The sequence below is a fragment of the Canis lupus genome, chromosome 26, assembly GCF_003254725.2.
Source record: "Canis lupus dingo isolate Sandy chromosome 26, ASM325472v2, whole genome shotgun sequence".
Taxonomy (NCBI): Eukaryota; Metazoa; Chordata; class Mammalia; order Carnivora; family Canidae; genus Canis; species Canis lupus.
Window position 1 is genome coordinate 13,929,011 of NC_064268.1, and position 15,515 is coordinate 13,944,525.

Here is a 15,515-nt window from a genome sequence, read left to right on the forward strand (position 1 = left end):
ATAAAATCTTAAAAAATAAAAAAATAAAAAAAAATAAAGATGAATGCTAAAATCCTAAAGTGGCCACTAAAATAACAAAGAGATTTGGCTAATGAGCCAACAAGAGAATTAAAAGGGAATAAACACACATTCAGGTAATCCAAATAGTCTAAAAGAAGGCAGAAAAAAGAGAAAAATGAGAGCTGAGAATAAGGGGGGACAAACAGCCAAATGGTAGGTTAAACTCATTCATGCCTATGACTACACCAAAGGTAAGTAGTCTAAACACTCCAGTTAAAAGCAAGACCAATTACATGTTGTCTACGAGAAACTCATTTCAGATTGAAGACACATGGCAAAGAGAAAGAACAGAAAAATACATACTGTGCTAACACTGATCAGAAGAAAGCTGGAGTGCCAAAGTAGACAAAGTAGATCTCAGAGCAAAAAATAGAACCATAGATAAAAAGGGGCATTTCATACAACAAAGGTCACTTCATCCAGATGGCATAACATCCTTAAATGTTTATGTGTCTAACAGTGGTCTCTGAGGACTGTGCCATTGACAAGGGAAAGTCTGAGTTTTATACTTTGTGGTTGAAGGAAGTAGAATTGACACAGATGATGATGATGCCATAAGCATTCAGAAAAAAAGAATGTAGCCATTGAATTGAGTGAACCCTAGAATATGTTTTCCAGAAAGACCCTTCTTAGGATAGTTCTGTGAAACTCAACCTTCCAGCAAAGGCCATTTTATTGCATATGATTCTATTGAAATAATGATGCCAACAAAACCAAGTAGTTGATTAATAATGAAAAATGTGTTTATAGATAAACTCCATGTGTGCTTAGAGTGAGCTGTGGTTGAAGAACTTCCACATTTGGCAGAATCCAGGCAAGCCTAGGTCATTTACTCGTGGAGCTCATAGTTATTTTATGCACTGTAGATGCAACCGCATATCCAGCACTTTCCCAGCTAAATCCCAGCCCAGCCTCATCCCATACCAAGTGGCTTTGGACCAGTTGTTTAACCACTCAGAGCTTTTGCTCCCTTTTGTAAAATGAGGATAATGATGTTCCTTCCAAAATGGAAGTGAGTACTCAATGAGAGTAGACAAATGAAAGTGTCTGAATACTCGAAAGCTCTATGCAAATTACAATTTTTATTTCTCATCACTGATTATTGTGATGTGTCCAAACAAATGCAAACAAAGGTAATGCAGAAGTGTTTGGAGGAGCCACATCTTGGAATATGCCTATCTCCTCTTTAATGAGTAGAGCCATTGGCATTTTCTGCAGCCTATTTCTTCTGAGTCAGAGTGGAAAGAATTAGCCAGAATATTTGCCAGGGGAATGTGTTGTGGAGCCTTTTGTGATCTGCTTATCCCCTGAGTTTATCACAATTCTTAGAAAGGAACACTGTCTTATGTCTGCAGCAACATTTGACATGAAGAAAGCTCGGCTTTTGTTTGTAATCACCTACTTTGCCTACTAGCAGTTCAGAAGTCTTGCAAAGCAGCCCACACGTATTATTTTCTTCTGTCTGCATTTCTCTAGTGCTGAATGGTGCTTTATAGTAAGATCCTAAGTTCAAAGCATGTGCTATTTATAGACAGAACAAGTCAAGGAACAAAGATGGGAAGATGGATTGCAAAGAGAAGAAAAGTGAAAAAGCTTTATCTGTTTTAGGTAATAGGAAGTTACAGGAATAAAGACTGGATTTTTAGATGAGCAACAGAAGAAATTTGCATTATTAATTAAATATACTTTACAACATGGCAGGCCCTACAGAACACATAAAAAGGTAGGAATGGTTAGCCTTTTGCATAGTTTTTGTCCTTTCATCTGTGTGACAGACCTATGTGGTAGGTAGTTTATCTTCAGTTGTACAGATGAGGAGACAGGCTCACAGCTTCAAGTAACTTGCTCAGGGTCTTCAGTTAGCAAGTGGTAGAGCTGGATTTGAATTCAGATAAGCCAGACTGTTATTTCTGTACTATCATTTCTCAGTGAATTTTGAAAAATCAGTAGTAATTGAACAGGACCTTATCGAGCATGATACAGACAGTAATTATTTTCTTGGGTAAATCTTTGAGGTGAAAGAAGTAGGTAGAAATGATAAAAAGTTATTTTTTGGCAGGAAAAGATGAAGTGGCACCCCAAATACAGGGAAGTTTGTTTATGTATATTTTTAAGATTTATTTATTTTAGAGTGTGAGCAGGGAGAGAAGGGCAGAGAGAGAGAAAGAAAAAGAGAGAAACTCAAGCAGACTCCCTGCCAAGCACAGAGCCCCACACAGGGCTCAATCTCACAACCCTGAGATCATGACCTGAGCTGAAACCAAGAGACGCTTAACTGACTGAGCCACCCAGGTGCCCCCAAAAGTTTATATTTCTCATAGAAAAGTGTAAGTTCCTGCAGACAACTGGTGCTCAGGCTTGAGTATATATATGTATGTGTGTGTGTGTGTGTGTGTGTGTGTGTGTGTGTGTGTGTATGTACATATCCCTAGAGTTTCTGCTGCCCTCAAATCTGCATGTCTAACAAGCCCCCAGGTGACTCTGCCGCTGCTGCTGCTGCTGGCCTGGGGACCACACTTGTGTTTCACTGCTGCAGACCATTGGAGAAAGGTGGAGATGTGGCCAGTGTAAGAGGAATTCATCTGGGAATTCATCATATAAAAGAAAGCACCACTGCTCACTGTGGCTGGAAGAGTGTGATGTGAGGGAAGGATGTAAAATACAAGAACCTTGTAGAGTATAGGTTAATGGCTGTCTTCATTATCTGGCTAGCATCTAGAGCAGTGCCCTGTCTATAACATGCTCAGTAATTGTTTGCATGATGTCTCACACCTGTTAGAATGGCTGTCATCAAGATAAGTGATGACAAATGCTGATGAGAATGTGGAGAGAAAGGATCCTTTATGCACTGCTGGTGGGAATGGAAATTGGTGCAGCCACTCTGGAAAACAGTGTGGAGGTTCCTCAAAAAACTAAATATAGAACTACCATATGAGCTAGCAATCCCACTTCTGGGCTTATATCCAAAAGGAAATGAAATCACTGTCCCAAAGAGATTTCTGTACCCCCATCCCATGTTCATGGCAGCATTATTCACAATAGCAGAGATATGGGAACAACATAAATGTCCATTGATGGATCGATGGATAAAGAAACTTTGAGGAATCCGTGGGTGGCTCAGCAATTTGGCGCCTGCCTTTGGCCCAGAGCGCCATCCTAGAGTCCCAGGATCGAGTCCCACGTCAGGCTCCTGGCATGGAGCCTGCCTCTCCTTCCTCCTGTGTCTCTGTCTCTGTCTCTCTGTCTCTTTCTCAAATAAATAAATAAATAAATCTTTAAAAAAAAGAAAATTTGGTATTCCTATACAATGGAATACTATTCAACCATAAAAAGAAGGAAAGCCTGCTATTTGCAACAATATGCGCGAACCCTGAGGGCAGTATGCTAAGTGAAATAAACCAAAGGAAAAACAAATAATGTATGATCTCATGTGGAATTTAATAAAACAACAAACTCTGAACAGATCTGTGATTCCTGAGGGCTGGAGGTGTAGGGGAAATGGATGAAGGTGGTCAAAAGGTATATAAACTTCCAGTTATAAGATAAATAAGCTCTGGGGATCTAATATACAACATGATGATATCGTTAATACTGTATTGTATATTTGAAAGTTGCTAAGAGAGTAGATCTCAAAATTTCTCATTATAAGGAAAAATTTGTTAATTATGTGAGGTGATGGATGTTAACTAAACTTTGGTGATCATTTCACAATATATGCATATATCAAATCATTATGTTGCACAACTTAAACTTACACAATGTTGTATGTCAGTTGTATCAGTAAAACTGGGAAATAATTGTTGAATGAATGAATAATTAGAATGAATTAAGAATTCCATATGTTAGAAATATTCAAGGAGCGCCTGGGTGGCTCAGTTGGTTAGCCATCCAACTGTTGATTTCGGCTCAGGTCATGGTCTTAGTTCATGGGATCAAGCCCCATATGGGCTCCACACTCAGCAGGGAGTCTGCTTGAGATTCTCTCTTCCTTTCCCTCTGCCCCTCCCTGCTCACATGCTCATTTGCAGTCACTTTCTCTCCTCTCTAAAATAAATAAAATCTTTTTTAAAAAAATTCAGCAATTGATATATGTTCTCCCATTCTTTTTAAGTCTCTCTTATAAAAACATTTTCTAGAATTTATCTTTTTGGTAGAAATAATTTTGGGGAAAATCTTCAGAATATATAAGAGGATATATAGTAAAATGCCTTCCTACTCTTATCTCTTCTGTTTCTTTCCTTCAAGACCAATCATTAGTAAAGTTTCTTGGGTCTCCTTCCTACACAAGGATAGTCTATGTATATGTGTGTTTGTGTATAAATTTGTTAAAACATATACCACTATTCTGTCCTTTATTCTTTTCATTTAGTAATATATTTTGTTGATCATTTCATTTTCTTATACATAAGGGTGACTCAGTCTTGTTTGGTCATTTTTAATTTAAATTCCAAAGTGTGGTGAACATTTACATTAATTTTTTAAATTAATTATTAATATTTTTGACATAATTAAAAACAGTACAAAAAAAACAGTACAGTGACTATCCTATATACATTTGTAATTTGGTAAATATTATCAAATTGCCTTCAAAGTTGGGTGAATTAGTTTACATCCCCAGCAACAATTTAAGATATTTAAATATAGATAGAATTTATTAAGATAGAGGATAGAATTTATTTTCCCATATCCTCAACAAAATGTTTTATGAAAATTTTCACCTTTGTCAATTTGATTGATAAAAAATAATATTCTATTCCCGTTTTTATTTATATTTTTCTAATTGTGAGTGACTTTTTGTTTTTTTATTTTTATGTCAGTTGTATTTCTTTTTCAGTGGCCAAGATGCTCATGTCCTTTGCTCAATTCTTAATTGCTTTTTTCCTTGAACTTTAGGAACTCTTTATTAAGGAAATTAGTCCTTTGTTATATGTGATGCAAATTGATCATTTACCTTTTAGTTTTCTTTATATTGCACAATTGTTTTTATAATTGTGCATTCTAAGTGAATTTAAAATGGTTACCTGCAAAAAAAATGGCTACCTGCATTGTTTTTCTCTACATAGGATTTCTTAATATTTGGGATCTAAGGACTGGAAAGTATCCTGTCCATCGTTTTGAGCATGACGCAAGAATACAGGCACTAGCCCTCAGCCAGGAAGATGCAACTGTTGCCACAGCTTCTGCTTTTGATGTTGTGATGTTACGCCCCAATGAGGAGGGGTATTGGCAAATCACTGCTGAATTTGAAGTTCAGAAACTGGTAAGCTTTTTAGTCCAGTCACCGTATTCACCATTCTGGAATCTCCAGGTCTCATAGGGACAGATGGTAATGATGGTGGCAGCTCCTGTTCACTCATGGCTTCCTGTGGGCCTTAACATTTCTAAATCTCACAGTAGCTTTGCAAAATAGATAGTATTCTTTCCCCCAGTTACCAAAAAGCCAATAGAGGCTTAGAGCCAATCTGAGGCTTTGCCCAGATCTCAAAGCTAGGAAGTTGTGCTTCAAGCCTCAGGGCTGACTTTAAGGCTAAGGTTTCTCATCTGGGTCTGAAGCTGTGGTCCTCAGCTTTCTTCACATTCACCCCTGGAAATCTGAGCTTGGTTTCTGGCCTATTATAGAAGTGAAAATGAATTCAGTGGTATCATCCCAGTCCATATGGGAAGGAAGATTTCCATCCTGCACTTTCTTCCGCCTAAGATTTTCTCACCTGGAATTAAAAGTAACTCCTGAGTGAAAATAAATTTAAGTCAGTGTTAATTGGATAGCCGCGTTCCAGGGTGTCCTGTGTGAGACTCAGCCAACCTTAAGACCTCTTCACATAGATCCTATCTCCAAGTATAGTTGTACTTGAGCCTCCATGTTTATATGGCAGGAGATGATTTTGTGGTAAGAAGAAAGAGCTCAAATCTGTGCTAAATTTAGATTTAATTTAAACACTTGATTTTGGCAGTACTGGAGGAGTGAACAGAAAAGCCGGTATTGAATGATGAATTGGTGGTCTAACCCAGAACAGATCTTGTTCTCCTCCCTTTCTCACCCTGCTAGAAATCTTGTTAGGCTTGAGTAACTAAAAAGCCATGGTGTCACCACTTCACCCCAATAAGCTTCTCGTCCCTTAAAGACCAATTTCTACAGTTTGGGTGGTGGTTTCCCCAAACAGCCTGATGCTCCTTTTGGAGTTTTATTAGAAAAATGTGGAAGTACTATCTTTCTGTTTGTTCTTAAAACTACCATAGTGTTTATTATTTGGTCTCTACCTAAAGAACATTCTACACTAGCAATAATTATATGAATTCAGACAATTATTTAAGATGTGAGTTCCTCTATACAGGGTAAATCCTGCCTTGGCAATAAGGTGGTGTTCTGGCATAGACTAGAAGCTTTTTGAAGTAGTTTATAGCTCTTGGCGAATGGCACAACCACAGCCGATATGAGCCTCTTGGTCTGTCAATACTCCAACAGTAAAGTGAAATTAAATGGCTAGACTGAGGATGTTGATTTTAGGAAAATAAGAAATGAGTTTTAGAATACGAGAGAGAGGAAGGAAGCAGACACTGCTGGAGGCATGTGTTACTATACTTCTTATGTGTTATTTCTCCTCCTGGGTTAGGGGTTGCCATAGAATATGCTGTCACTGAAAAAGGCACCTCTTGGCCCATTAGTGCTGGGCCATTTTTGTCTTCCCCAGATAGGCTCCCTGAATCACAGTGGCGGTGTTCCCCAGTTTGTACTACTGGCTGAGAACGTCTGTCCTTTGTGATGAGTTCTTGGCTGGGGATGTGGGGCCGTGCTCACTCTTGGGCCGGAGGATTAGCATAGTCACCCGGATGTTTACGCTCTCCCAAGCTCCTTTGGACAGTCCTCAGGATTCAGGCTTTTGAACTCATTTGGCTTATTGTCAGGGCAGTGCTGTCCTTTTACACAGTGGTTTTCATAATTACACAGCATGGCACACCTTCTGCTTTTGTGCTCTCAGATTTTACTCGAGGTGAAAACCTGGTGTAAACTGTGCTCAGGAAAAATGTGCCACTTCGGGACATAGACAAGCAAATTATTCCTAAAGGGAACACCTCATTCCCCTGCAGTTTAGAGAAAGTGTTGCAATAATGCAGTCAGGAGTACTGAAGTGGCATAAAAGTACTGGTGGCAGCCTTTCTACCCTCGATGACATTGAAGCCAGCAGAGGACATGTAACTCAGGTACTTTTAGTCTTTTAGCAACACAAATATCATTTTTGGTATTTGCACAAATGTTAAAATGTGAAGTGTGCTAATTTGGAACGGAGTGGATTTCATTCAATTTCTTGTAAAAAAAAAAAACTTAAAATTTTTTGAATAGTTATACCCTCATGGTTCAGAATTTAAAAGATATAGAAAGGTTTACAGGGAGAAATCTGTCTTCCACTCCATCAAAAAACTCTGTGCCCTTTTCAAAGGCAGCCGTTGTTAGCAGATTTATAGTTGCATAAGCCACATATATGTCTCATGGTACCTCTGGTCCCCCTGGCCCCCCTTCACACACATTAGCACACTGTGAATCATATCACTTTGCTTCCTTGCCTCCCGCACCCCCAAATTTATCTTGGAGATGATTCCATTTGTATCAGTTTATAAAGAATGCTTCATGCTTGTTTTCTGTGGCTGCATAGTATTCCAATAGATACACTGTTAATTAGTCTCTTAATAAGGCATGTTTAGGCTTTCCCAGTTTTAGTTAAGACAACATAGTGCCACAGTAAGTAACCATGTACACAGTTGTTTTGCATATGTGTGAATTTATCTGTAAATAAATTCCTAGGGCTGACTTGCTGGTTCAGAGCGCATATGCCTTTGACATTGTGGTAAGTTTTGCCAGTGTCTCTCTAGAGAGGCTGGACCAGTTTACATCCCACCAACCATAAGTGGGATCCACAAATGTGGTTGTCCCTTCCTCTAGTTCTAGATCAGTGTCCTAGCAGGCTAATTGATCTTTGCTGATATGACTGGTGAAAATGGTATTGCTGAATTTTTATTTCACATTCCTCTTTTTAGGAATATATCATGTTTCTTTTACAAAGAGCAACTTTTTTGTTAGTGTGAGAACTATGTTCTCATTTCCTGTGAACTGTGACCCTTTGCCTGTCTTTTTCTGTTAGGGTTGCTGGCCTTATTGATGTGTAGGAGAAATTGTATTTTTTACCAAGTCAGGAGGAACTATAGGTGAGATCTGATGGGCTACATAACTCTTATCCTTTCACAGGTTGACTACCTTGAAATAGTACCAGATACTGGAAGGTACCCTGTGGCAGTGGCCACGGCTGGAGATCTGGTATACCTGCTAAAGGCTGAAGACTCTGCCAGAACCCTCCATTATGTGTACGGCCAGCCAGTCACATGTCTGGATGTCTCAGCCAACCAGGCTGCTTTTGGTGTGAAGAGTCTAGGATGGGTATACGAAGGAAACAAGGTACAAAAATAGTAAGATGTATAAGTAACAAAAAAAGAACATTGATTTTTATTTTTTATAAGGCAATTAAAAAATTAAATCTCTCTGTTTATATTTTATAAGGTGTATTCAGGCACTATATATTCAGCATGGTGAAAAAGAGGAATCTCAAGCACTTCTAAAGGATATAAAATGAAAAGTAACTGTTTCCTTTCTCCTGCCTTCCCCCAGCCTCCCTCCACAGAAGAAACTATTAAACATTTTTTAGGTGTCCATCTAGAAAAATTTAACGCATTTATAGGTACATTTATACACTAAAAACTTATCTTTGTAGAAATGAGATCATAGTATACATATTGTCCTGTACTCAACATTTTTATTCAGTAATCTACCTTGGAGAGCATTCCCTGTCAGCACATACCATGCTCCTTCTCACTGGGATTCCAGTGTATGCTTACGACCCATAGTCTGTTTATTCAGCCCCCTTGCTGGTAGGCAGTTAGGTCGCTTTCACTATTTGGGCTATTAAAGACCATGCTACAGTGTGTACTGCAACCTTTGAAAAGTCCTTGTGTAGTATACCTCTAGGAGAAATTCTAGCAGTTATTATGTTGCTTGGTCAGAGGGTCTGTGCACTTAAGATGGTGATGGACATTGCCAAATCGCCCTCTAAAAGGGTTGCACCAAAATTTATTTTCTCACTAATAGTGTATAAAAGTGCCTTCTGATAATCTTTGAGTCACAATTAAGGAGACAGGTTTTTAATTGAAATTGTTTCCATGATGACTAAATTTTATCACTACCTAATATTTTACTATCCTGACTATAGGCCAAGTACTTAGTCTTAAAGCTGATTTATCTCTGTTTCTTCCAGTGGAATCAGGGGAGAAAAGGATCAACTTTTGTTTTGTTTTTCTCCAATTTGCCTGATCTTGACCCCGCTGGCAGTGGGTGCTATCTTTGGGAAGGAACTTCCTGAGCCAACAGCTCCTCTCCTTCTGCAAGGAGACCCTCTTCCACGGAGCAGCATTATGGCCTGAAGAGCAGGCTCCGGAGGCACACAGCCTGACCTTCAGTCCCAACACACTAGTAATCTATGCCCTGTGTGACCTTAAGGGGGTTACTTAAGTCTCATTATGCCTCAGTTTTCTCATTGGTAAAAAGGGATGTCAGAATAGTAGCTACTTCATAAAGTTGTAGGGTCAGATAAAAACTTGTCTGTAAAGCTTTAAGCATAGTGCCTGGCATGTGAGCATTACCATCATGACACTTCCTGCTTGTTTCCTCCACTCATAGTTTTAAGTTTGGCCTCTGGTTGTGATTTTTACATCTTGTTTCCCCTATGTATAGTCCCCTCCAAGATAAAACCTCATTCATCAAGGTGTTCACTGGTTTTGTAATTTAGTAAATGCTTAAAGAATTGAAGCATCCTGGATTGCAATGACCTAATCTTCGTTAAGGAAGGTGCATAAAGCAGTCAAAAATACATGTGGCTCTTTGCAACCTCACTGTGACAACGAACTCCCTCTATGCTTCTAGTTGGCCTGTTTTGTGGGAGGACATTCAACACAATTTAGCTGGAAAGATGGCCTTAGCATAATCTAACTCCTGTGCCATGCCTTCCTGGGGGAGTGGGTGCAGGAGGGGAGAGCTCTTGGTTTTGTAAGGCGTTGAGAAAACCTTCTTTTCTGGTCACCAGTGAGCTCATTTGTTGAGAGAAGAGAGACTGTTTGCTTTCTTAGTTTTCATCCATCATACTTTCAAGTTTTGGTTATCTCCTTTATTTCTCAAGTTCTCAGTGTAGTGAGGTGATAGTTATATTTAGCGCTAGTCTGGTTTAAATTTGTCCTATTTTAATCAGTTTTTCATAGGCAAGTCCTCTTTCTCTTTTACTTACCTAAGTGGATGTATTTGAGAAACCAGTAAAGGGGATAGTTCAGCACAAAATTAGCCTAGGCACATCCTTTAGATATTAACGTAAGGAAGTTTTTGGCTGTCTCTTGGGTTTTCCCACCCGCTTAAAAGCAGTAATTATAAGCATCAACTGATTAATCCACTGATTTTATGAAAATTCACTTTGAAAAGTTTATAGTTCCTCAAAGAAGTCATTATTAACTGGTATTTTTCGCTGATGTTTTATTTTATTTTATTTTTTTAAGATTTTATTTATTCATAGAGACAGAGAGAGAGGGGCAGAGACACAGGCAGAGGGAGAAGCAGGCTCCATACAGGAAGCCCGACGTGGGACTCGATCCCGAGTCTCCAGGATCACACCCCAGGCTGCAGGCGGCATTAAACCGCTGCGCCCCGGGACTGCCCTCATTGATGTTTTAAAATGAAGAGAGTAGTAAATTTGCTACGAGAATGTGTTTCATGATCTCTTTGAATCTAACAGTAACATTAGTCATCCAAATATTTTGTGAGTGTAGCTCCAAACCTTCCAACACTTATGTGGGTGGATGGCTGGTTGTTGTTAGTAGTGCAGTAATAACTTTGCATTGAGATGTTTCTCCAACATGAATGCCACCCACTGGAACACGAGGGAAGCCAAGCTATATCTATGAAACTTTCCTCATTTTTCAGGAGGCAGCACTTTCCATCTGATTTTGTTCAATGGATTCTCTGCTTCCTGAGAAAAACTTGCATTTTTAGGAAATGTAATTGTCCTGTAACATTTCTGAGTGAATTAAGCCATGTTATGGGTGACTAAATAAGATTTTAGTATCATCCTGCTATCCTATAATGTAATATCATAATTCCCAAACAGTCTCATGTGCAGTGCCCAGTGTCCCTGTGCTTGTGAATGCCATGTTTTGGTTTTATCTGCTTGGGCCTGGCAGCGTGTGGCCCAGCACATTTTATTAGGCTGGTGTGAGACTATTAGCAGTAGAGTTTGCCTAGAACTACATACACATAGAGGTTTGTGTCTGTGCCTCTGGCTTGTATATTTAGGATTCAGATGAAGGCTTTATGAGAACAGAGAGTTTGGTTTATCTTCGTTTGTATTGATACAGAACTGGGGTTTAGTTATAATCCGTTGTTGCTTAAGTGTGATCAAAGCAGACAGTGAAGTCCAAATGTTGATACAGAATTTGAGTCAGCAACCAGAATCTTCCTAACCTGTAGAAGTATTCCAGAGGTGTTATTTTTGTTTAGTTGGAGAATATCCTTGTACCATATATTGATCACGTTAGCATATTATAGGCACCACAGCTGTCTGAGCATCAAGTAATAATGATTCAAATCCATCCGTTCATACATCTAGCTAGCCAGCTGGACATGTTTTCAATACAGAGGTAGAGAACACCAGTTGTGTTCCTGGCATTAGAGCATTCAAATGGCATTCTACACAGACTTCAGCAAATTGGCTCTTGTTGGAGCCTAGCTCTGTTAATATACATAGTCTCCTAAGGAAATGAAACCAAGGAATGTAGCACAAATGTAGTTAGTCTTGGGGCACCTGAGTGGCTCAGTTGGTTAAGCGCCCAATTCTTGATTTCAGCTCAGGTCATGAACTCAGGGTCATGAGACCAAGTCCAGCATCAGGCTCCATAGAATCTGCTTAAGATTCTCTCTTTCCCACTGAGGGGGGCACTTGATGGAATGAGCACTGGGTATGTTGGCAGATCTAACTCCAATAAAAAAAATATACAAAAAAAAAAAAAGATTCTCTCTTTCCCTCTGGCCCTTCCTTCCTCACATGTGCGCACATGCTTTCTCTCTCTCTCTCCCTCTCTCTGAAAGAAAGGAAGGAAGGAAGGAAGGAAGGAGAAAGAAAGAGAGAGAAAGAAAGAAAGAGAAAGAAAGACGAAAGAAAGAAAGAAAGAAAGAAAGAAAGAAAGAAAGAAAGAAAGAAAGAAAGAAAGAAAAAGAAAGAAAGAAAGATAGATAGATAGATGTATTTAGTCTTAAGAAAAGGCTTGTAAATACAGCTGGTTGTTCAGCTGTTTCCAGCTCAGGTAGGAAGGATCAGAGAGAGAGAGAGTTAGTGCTCTGGTACATCTTGGTTTGCCTGTGTGCAGGGATCCCCAGACTTAAAAGTTCCAGAGTTTTGAGAGTTGTTGTTGTTGTTTTTTTTTTTTTTTTTTTTTTTTTTTTATTTATTTACTCATGAGAGACACACAGAGGCAGAGACACAGGCAGAGGGAGAAGCAAGCTCCATGCAAGGAGCCTGACGTGGGACTTGATCCCGGGACCCCAGAATCACACCCTGGGCTGAAGGTGGCGCTAAACCGCTGAGCCACCCAGGCTGCCCAAGTTCCAGAGTTTTGGTATTGCCTTGTTGGGCTCTTGACTTCAGTGGCATAAATAACTTGAAAGATAGCCATTGCTAAGTGGCATGTGATCATGAGGGAAAGCAAATGTTATTGCAATTACTCTAGCCTCCATTGTGCTACAGTGCGAAAATCAGTGTCAACTCTGTTACCATTGCTCTAAGATTTGTTTTTATGTCTCACATTTCCTGAATCTGTCAAAAACACTTCATCCATGAAAATGCTATTTATGATACCGTATTATCTTTATTAATTCTTATGCTGTTTGAATTAAATTTTGCTCTTAGAGGTAGAGGGTTAGAAGCTAGAATTGCCTCATTTAAGAGCATTATGTTGACGAAGAGTCTCATGCCTCATAAAGGAAAGAGACCCATTTAGGGCTCCTAGCATCATTCCATGTATTTGGACATATTTCCTAATTTAGTTCTGAAGTACTTGGCATTGGATGGCAGATTGTATTAAGCAGCATGCGGCGTGCATCCTAACCAGGGAGATGTGAGTGAAGTAATCCAGAAGGCTGGAACGTGTTTGACAAGGACGCTTGCTTGGCGCTGCTGCCTCAGCTTACATCACGCTGGAAAATAATTGCTAACGTCTCCTATGATAATCATTCCCTGTTCATGGACGTGAAAGGACTCTGGATTGGTGGTTTGTGCTCATCATAAGTTGAAACATATATCCGAGAAAGCCCTTGGAATCAGAAACACAGTGCCCATGGATTCGGGCTCCTCTCTCCCATACCTACACCAGAATAGGAAATCCATCTTTTGCTCAAAGTTCTATTCCAGAGAACAAAACCTTCATATTTTACAAACAGGATGACTAATTTAAAATTGAAAGTTCACAAAGTAAATGGCTAATTTCCTTTTCACTCTCACCTTAAAAGCTTTAAAATTTTTTATATATACTTTGTTCTTGGAGAAATTTAGGAAAACAGCTCTTGGAGACCCGTTTTCTGGGTTACTAAGTGATGTGGACTACCAAAAAGGTCCATTTTTGCTGTTGAGGTTGCTGCCATTGTTAGTGACTGCTTATTGCACCCATGCTGTATGCTAGATTTCTCTTTTTCTTTTTTTAAAAGAGAGAGAGAGGGGATCCCTGGGTGGTGCAGCGGTTTGGTGGTAGCCTTCGGCCCAAGGCATGATCCTGGAGACCTGGGATCGAGTCCCATCTTGGGCTCCCTGCAAGAAGCCTGCTTCTCCCTCTGCCTGTGTCTCTGCCTCTCTCTATGTCTCTCATAAATAAATAAAATCTTTAAAAAAATAAATAAAAGAGAGAGTGTGTGTGCAAGTGGAGGGAGGAAGAGAAGGAAAGGGAGAGAGCCTCAAGCAGACTCACCATTGAGTGGGGAGCCCGATGCAGGGCTTAATGCTACCACACTGAGATCACAACTCTGAGATCATGACCTGAGCTGAAATCAAGAGTCAGATGCTTAACCAACTGAGCCACCCAGGTGCCTTGATGTGCTAGATTTCTGATCGTGCTGGAAACTGAGATGAATCAAAACAACCTTTGTGTGGGGCTTACTGCCTCATGGGCCTTACCAGTAACTTAGCAACAGAAAGGTGGTTTTCTCCCCATAAAGATGGACCTGAGGCTTGTGGAGGCCTTCTTATTGAAGTTGCTGAATTTCAGAGCAATGAAAAGTTATACAGATAAACCATTGATGATTGAACATTAAAATGCATTTCATATGTGTTTTAGCACTAAAATGGTACCAGGAGGTGAGACAATCGTTCTGTGTTGTTAATGAATAATAATAAATTCTCACATGCTGTAGAAACCCCAAAGCACCTCCATGGCTCTAGGGTTTCTCAGGGCAGAGCATGGAACCTCTGACTTTAGAGACCTTTTGGGACACCACCACCTCTGATAGCCTATGCAACCAATGACAAGTGACTCCACAAAAAGCATTTCTTGGAATATTGCTGCTGTTTAGGAAGTTAAGAGGGCTTTAGTGTCTCTAGCAGTCCTGAACCACTCTTGAGAGGGAATGACAGTTCAGAGGATGGAAATACAGGAGAAAGTATTTTCAGCTCCAGTCAAGTAGTGGAATAGCCACTGGGGACTTGGCAAGGTTCTGGAGTCAGATAAACCTTAGGTGGGTTATGTGCATGCCTTAAGATCCCCCATTTGGAAAGGGAGAAGACCTGGGAAAGGCAGGCAATGTGCTTTGTTTGGGGCTGGTGCTCAGCGCTTGTCAGGTTCCTCCTTCACCTTCCCACCCCCTAGCTTTAGGTCAAGTTAGAGTTCATCATGGAAAGACTGGGAAGGGGGCAAGCCCAGGCACAGGCCACAGACCTGGAGGGGAGAAGTTTGAGGCGAGGCAGGGGAGCAGCATTTGGGTGATACGGGCTGGCTGGAACATGGGGACTAGTGCAAGGATAATCGGGCTAAAGCCATGCTTGTAGGGATAACAGTCTGTGATGCTTTGCAAGATTCATTTTCCCAAGAATTGTTTTTGGAAGAATACATTTAGAATAGATAAGGGATGGATTAATTTAGCTTCTTGCAGAACTAATGGATTAAGTTAATATGAATGCTGAGTCACTTTGTGTCAGAGCCTCTGACACAAGAAGCCTTATTGGAGAGGGCTGGCACTGTGTCTTAAACATCTTTTGTCTTCACTTACATTTGCATGATTTTTGTATACCAGTGACATTTGTATCATTTCCTAGTTTTTATAAACATTGAAGCTTGTACAAGATTACAAGATGATTATCCTGAAGTATATGAGGATCATTGCCTTTCTTCTC

The 15,515-nt window shown here is 39.9% G+C and overlaps 1 protein-coding gene and 2 long non-coding RNA genes across 3 annotated transcripts in view; 2 read left to right on the plus strand and 1 right to left on the minus strand.

Moving 5' to 3' along the window:
- The window catches only part of FBXW8 (F-box and WD repeat domain containing 8), a 120,812-nt gene that overhangs the window by 70,994 nt on the left and 34,303 nt on the right, over positions 1-15,515 (plus strand). Inside the window, exons 6-7 of the mRNA XM_025474100.3 lie at positions 5,124-5,320; positions 8,300-8,506. Of these exons, the coding sequence (XP_025329885.1) occupies positions 5,124-5,320; positions 8,300-8,506 (404 nt within the window). The remainder of the gene's footprint in view (positions 1-5,123; positions 5,321-8,299; positions 8,507-15,515) is intronic.
- LOC118352316 (uncharacterized) overlaps positions 1-15,515 on the minus strand; it is a 56,646-nt gene that overhangs the window by 30,619 nt on the left and 10,512 nt on the right. The gene's annotated exons all lie outside the window — the stretch shown is intronic.
- Positions 8,526-12,247, plus strand: LOC125753763 (uncharacterized). Its single transcript, XR_007406277.1, has 2 exons — positions 8,526-8,684; positions 9,360-12,247. It is a non-coding gene; the product is annotated as an uncharacterized LOC125753763 (long non-coding RNA).